Source organism: Colobus angolensis, unplaced genomic scaffold, assembly GCF_000951035.1.
Source record: "Colobus angolensis palliatus isolate OR3802 unplaced genomic scaffold, Cang.pa_1.0 Scaffold764, whole genome shotgun sequence".
NCBI classification, from domain to species: domain Eukaryota; kingdom Metazoa; phylum Chordata; class Mammalia; order Primates; family Cercopithecidae; genus Colobus; species Colobus angolensis.
In genome coordinates, this window is record NW_012121421.1 from 197221 (window position 1) to 203756 (window position 6536).

Below are 6536 nucleotides of genomic sequence, written 5' to 3' on the forward strand. Positions count from 1 at the left end.
AAAACAGCATGGTATAAATATAGACACATAGACCAATGAAACAGAACAGAAAATCCAAAAATATTGCCACATATTTACAGTCAACTGATCTTTGACAAAACTGACAAAAAGTTACATTGGAGAAAGAACATCCTCTTTAGTAAACAGTGATGAGAAAATTGGATAGCCACATGCAGAAGAATAAAACTGGACCTCTATCTCTCACCATATACAAAATTATCTTACAATGGATTAAAGGCTAAAATGTAAGATGTGAAACTATAAAAATACTAGAAGAAAACTGGAGAGAAACTCTCCTGAACATTGGTTGAGGCAAAGAATTGATGACCTCAAAAGTACAGTTAATAAAAGCAAAAATAGGCAAATGGGATTATATTTAACTAAATATTGCACAGCAAAGGAAATAACAGAGTGAAAAGACAACCTGTTGAATGGGAGAAAACAATTACAAAGTATTCATTTGTCAAGGGACTAATACTAGAACACCAAGAAACTCAAGCAAGTTAAAAGGAAAAAAAAAAACACATTAAAAAGTGGGTAAAGGACATGAACAGACATTTCTCAAAATAAGACATACAAATGGTCAACAGGTATATGAAAACATGCTCAGCATTACTAATTATCAGGGAAATGCACATTAAAACCACAATGACAGATCATCTTATCCTAGTCAGAATGGGTATTACTAAAAAGACAAATAATAATAATAATAATAACAGATGCTGGCAAGGATGCAGCGAAAAGGGAACTCTTACACACCATTGGTGGAAATGTAAACTAGTGGAGGCACTATAAAACATAGTACAAAAACTTCTAAAGAAACTAAAAAATTACTATTCGATGCAGCAATGTCACTACTAGATATTTATCCAAATGAAAAGAAATCAATATATCAAAGGAATACCTGCATTTGTATATTTCTTGTAGCACTATTCACAATAGCAAATATATGAAATCAACCTGTGTTCATCAAGGGATGAATGGATAAAGAAAATGTGGTATATATACACAATGGAACACTATTCAGCCATAAAAAAGAATGAAATCATATCATCTGCAGCAACACAGATGGAAATGGAGGTCATTATCTTAAATAAAATAAATCAGACACAAAAAGACAAATATTGCATTTTCTCACTTATATGTAATAGCTAAAACCTTTGATCATATGGAAATAAAGAGTGGAAAGGTAGATAATGGAGCCTGGGAAGGGTGGTGAGTGTTAAAGAAAGGGAAAGGTGAAGAAAACTGATTTAAAGGGTAAAAATATACAGTAAAATGGAATGAATTCAATGTTTGATAGCAGATTAAGATTACTATACTTAACAAAAATATATTATACTCGGATGATGGACACTGTACATATACTGACTTGATCATTATACGTAATATACATGTAACAAAATTTCTCACATACTCCTTACATTTGTACAAATAAAATAAAATATCCAACTGTGATTGGATATAGTTAGAATTACTTTAAACCTATACATTATTTAAGATAGATTACCTCCTCTTAAATAGTAGTATGTTCCAAAGTTTCATTCTCAGCTAATATCATTGTCACTTTACACACTATCTCACTGGGTGATTACATACATATCATGATTTCAACTATCATCCATTGTAATTACTTACAACTGCTAAACTTCTATGTCTATCCCAGGTGTCTCTTCCAAGTTACAGATCCATATCTCAAACTGATGATAATCTCCTATCAGTACAGCTGTCTCAATTCCACCTGGAGTGTGGTGGCATGATATTGGCTCACTGCAGCCTCCACCTCCTGGGTTCAAGAGATTCTCCTGACTAAACCTCCTGAGTAGCTGAGACTGCAGGTGCACGCCACTGCACCCAGCTAATTTTTGTATTTTTGGTAGAGATGAGGGTTCACCATGTTGACCAGGCTAGTCTTGAACTCCTGACCTCAAGTGATCCACCCGCCTCAGCCCCTCAAAATGCTGGGATTACAGGAACAAGCTACCATTCCAGTCTGAAGTACATAATTTTTAAAGAAACAATCCAGAAGCCTGAAGCAGAGGTGACGCATGTCCCTTGTTCTTTCACTAAGTGTCCCCACTCACCAGGCTCAGCAGCCAGTGGCCAGCCGGTAGTAGATTCTAGCACTCCATGAGCATGAACAGAGTAGGGGCGGCTGGCATTATTCTTGAATACCACAGTCAGGATATCACCAACTTCTCCTTTGATAAGTGGACCTAATGTAAACAAAAATAAGTAAATAAATAAAGTTTCATTAATGAAGGAGTAGGACAGGGAACATTAAAGAAAGTGACATACATGGGCACTTCATAGAATTAGGAGTTTACCCTGAGAAAACATCCTTCTAAGACCTAGAAGACATGGCTAGCTCCATTTTTAGATTCAGAAGTCCTTAAACTGTTACTATTACCCACAGGATGAAGCTACTTCAATGACAAGATTATACTTTCAATCACCTCCACTTTTCCCACCCCTACCCTCTATCTATAACAGCCCTAAGGTCTAAAGAATCAAGGTACTGTGGAATCATTGATGATAAGGAGTGATAAGTTTGGCAGACAATATAGAATTGAGAGGATCTCTTCAGGAGTCAGTGGGTCCCTTCTGTACCATAACTAGAATAAGGGGGAAAACACCTAAAGCAATAGTTAAACAGGGGTACAATGAAAAAACTGATGCCTTGTATATATATATTTTTTTCACTTTTTGATGTTCCTAAGTTCTCCTGCCCCTAGCATTTATTACAACTTACCATCCGCAGAAACTCATACCTTGAAGATATAGAAAACCCAGTAAAACCTGGTTCATGTTGCAGCAGAATTCATGATTTCCTTCCTCCTCCTTCACTGTTTATTGTCGTGGTTGTTTCACAAAATATTCCATAATTCCAGTGTATCATATGAAAACACTGAGAATGGGGAATAGTGAGGCCATCCTGGTACAACATAGCTGCCCTAGGTGCAGATCACGCTGTTAAACATTAGGAGGGAAGTGGAATTCCCTTACCCAAGATTCCCAAGTGTTCTTCTGGTCCAGTCCTTGGCCGAGGGATCCTGAATGTACCATCAGTGTATTCCCTGAATACAGCTTTCTTGTATCTGGAACCCAGGAGCCCATCCTTGTTGTTCAGGAAAATGTAACCATAACTAGAGGAATCCAAAGTGTACTATCAGCACCTGGCCATCCACCCCTCATTTTCATTTGAATATTTATGGGGAAGCTAAGTCAGAACCAGCTTCATGTCACAGATAGAAAAAAAAAAAGGGGGGATCTATTTCTTTTTTTTTCTTTTTTTAAAAATTAATTTATTATTATTATTTTTTAGAGGGAGTTTCACTCTTGTTGCCCAGGCTGGAGTGCAATGGCACGATCTTGGCTCACCACAACCTCCGCCTCCCGGGTTCAAGCGATTCTTCTGTCTCAGCCTCCGGAACAGCTGGGATTACAGGCATGCGCCACCATGCCCGGCTAATTTTTGTATTTTTTACTAGAGATGGGTTTTCTCCGTGTTGGTCAGGCTGGTTTTGAACTCCTGACTTCAGGTGATTCACCCGCCTTGGCCTCCCAAGGTGCTGGGATTACAGGCATGAGCCACCACGCCTGTCCCTATTTCTTCTAATGTCAGACTTCTCACCACATTGGCTGCATAACCACAACTAAAGATGGCAGGTACACCATACACGGTGGCTCACACCTGTAATCCCAGCACTTTGGGATGCTAAGGCAGGTAGACTGCTTAAGCTCAGGAGTTTGAGACCAGCCTGGGCAACATGGCAAAATCCCATCTCTACTAAAAATAAAAAATAAAAAAATTAGCTGGGTGTAGTGGCTTGTGCCTGTAATCCCAGCTACTTGGTTGGCTGAAGCACAAGAATCCCTTTAACCTGGGAGGCAGAGGTTGCTGTGAGCCAAGATCATGCCACTGCACTCCAGCCTGGGCAACAGAGTGAGGCTTTGTCAAAAAAACCAAAAAAGGAAAAAGGATGGCAGGTTTCCTTGTTTGCCATCATCCAGATATAAATTTGGTATATAATTAATACTACAAGAGCACTGAGCTAAGAATCAGAAGCCACAGGCTTTAGCTGCAGCCCTAATGATGTCTTGATGAAAAATTAGTTTTACAAAAGGGCAAGGTACAAGGTGGCAGGAAAGCATTAACTATGGTGAGACATAGGAAGGGAATGAAATCTTACAGATTTTGTCCTTATAGGATTCTGTCTAGTTTACAAACAGATTTATCATTTGACATTTCTAATAGGCCTATGGGGTTTAGGTAGGTGCCAGAGGTGTAATCAGTTGCACAGAGATGACAGGACTTATTCTACAAGAGACATTGTTAGCCAGAAAGTGAGCCAGGATGTAGATTCAAGCCTGCTGCTCCTTCCCTCCCTCCTTTTCTAGTCCTGTTCTTTCATCTTATACAGCATAATTTTCAAGATGAGTATACCCAGGCTCAGAGAGAGGAAGTCACTTTTTAAAATTTCCAAAAACTGAAACAATTCAGAAGCAAAAACAAATAACCCCATTAAAACTGGGCAAGAAATGAGTGTGGCGGTGTGTGCCTGTAGTCCCAGCTACTTGGGAGGCTGAGGCAGGAGAATTGCTTGAACCCGGGAGGCGGGGGTTGCAGTGAGCCGAGATCAAGTCACTGCACTCCAGCCTGCATGACCAAGTGAGACTCCATCTCAAAATAAAAAAAAAGGCAAGAAAAATAAATCATTCTACGAAAACGACACATGCACTCATGTGTTCATCACAGCACTATTCACAATAGCAAAGACATAGAACCAACCTAGGTGCCCATCAATGGTGGACTGGATAAAGGAAATGTGGTACATATAAACCATGGAATTCTATGCAGACGTTAAAAACAATGAAATTATGTCCTTTTCAGCAACATGGATGTAGCTGGAGGCCATCAATTTCTCAGCAAATGAATGCAGGAACAGAAAGAAAAATGTTCTCACTTATAAGTGGTAGCTATACATTGGATACTTATGGACATAAAGATGGCAACAATAGAAACTGGGATGGGGGGCAAGGGTTGAAAACCTATTGGGTACTATGCTTACTACCTATGAGATGGGATCTGTACCCCAAACCTCAGCATCACATAATACACCCATGTAACAAACCTGCACAGGTACCCCCATACCTAAAACAAAAGTTGAAATTAATTAAAAGAAAGATTTAACAAGAGACACCGGGGATTACTAAAGGGGGAAGGGAGGATGGGGAAAATGGTTGAAAAACTAACTATTGGATAGTATGCTCACTACCTGGATGACAGGATCATTCATACTATAAAACTTAGCATTGCACAATATACCCATGTAACAAACCTGCACAAGTACTCCCTGAATCTAAAATAAAAGTCCAAATAATTTAAAAAAGTATTCTCACTTGGGCCCTACCTGAATAGCAACTAATAATACATTTTTTAAAAACTGATGTAAATATCTCTTTTCCTGCTTCTTTATTTTTAAATTATAAGATCTTGTTAGATGTTTCTCACTGGGTTCTGATCAGAAACAAATGAGAGGAAAAAAATAAATAACTGATTTGATACCATTCCTTCTGAAACTATTCCAATCAATAGAAAAAGAGGGAATCCTCCCTAACTCATTTTATGAGGCCAACACCATCCTGATACCAAAGCCTGACAGAGATACAACAAAAAAAGAGAATTTTAGACCAATATCCCTGATGAATATCAATGCAAAAATCCTCAATAAAATACTGGCAAACCGAATTCAGCAGCACATCAAGAAGTTTAGTCCACCATGATCAAGTGGGCTTCATCCCTGGGATGCAAGGCTGGTTCAACGTATGCAAATCAATAAATGTAATCCAGCATGTAAACAGAACGAAAGACAAAAACCACATGATTATCTCAATAGATGCAGAAAAGGCCTTTGACAAAATTCAACAGCCCTTCATGTTAAAAACTCTCAATACATTTGGTACTGATGGAACATATCTCAAAATAATAAGACCTATTTATGACAAACCCAGAGCCAATATCATACTGAATGGGCAAAAACTGGAAGCATTCCCTTTGAAAAGTGGCACAAGACACGGATGCCCTCTCTCACCACTCCTATTCAACACAGTGTTGGAATTTCTGGTTAGGGAAATTAGGCAAGAGAAATAAGTAAAACGTATTCAGTTAGGAAAAGAAGAAGTCAAATTCTCCCTTTTGCGGATGATATGATTGTATATTTAGAAGACCCCATCGTCTCCGCCCAAAATCTCCTTAAGTTGATAAGCAACTTCAGCAAAGTCTCAAGATAAAAAATCAATGTGTAAAAATCACAAGCATTCTTATACACCAGTAGCAGACAAACAGAGAGCCAAATCATGAATGAACTCTCATTCACAATAGCTTCAAAGAAAATAAAATACTTAGGAATCCAACTTACAAGGGACATAAAGGACCTCTTCAAGCAGAACTACAAACCACTGCTCAATGAAATAAGAGAGGACACAAAAAAATGGAAGAACATACCATGCTCATGGATAGGAAGAATCAATAT

General features: G+C 38.4%; 1 protein-coding gene across 2 annotated transcripts in view; it reads right to left on the reverse strand.

The window, feature by feature from the left end:
• Nucleotides 1-6536, reverse strand: part of HEPH (hephaestin) — an 80032-nt gene that overhangs the window by 56063 nt on the left and 17433 nt on the right. For both annotated transcript variants that reach the window (XM_011928094.1, XM_011928093.1), the window contains exons 10-11: nucleotides 3007-3146; nucleotides 2085-2216 (exon numbers count right to left, since the gene is read on the reverse strand). In XM_011928094.1, the coding sequence (XP_011783484.1) occupies nucleotides 2085-2216; nucleotides 3007-3146 (272 nt within the window). The remainder of the gene's footprint in view (nucleotides 1-2084; nucleotides 2217-3006; nucleotides 3147-6536) is intronic.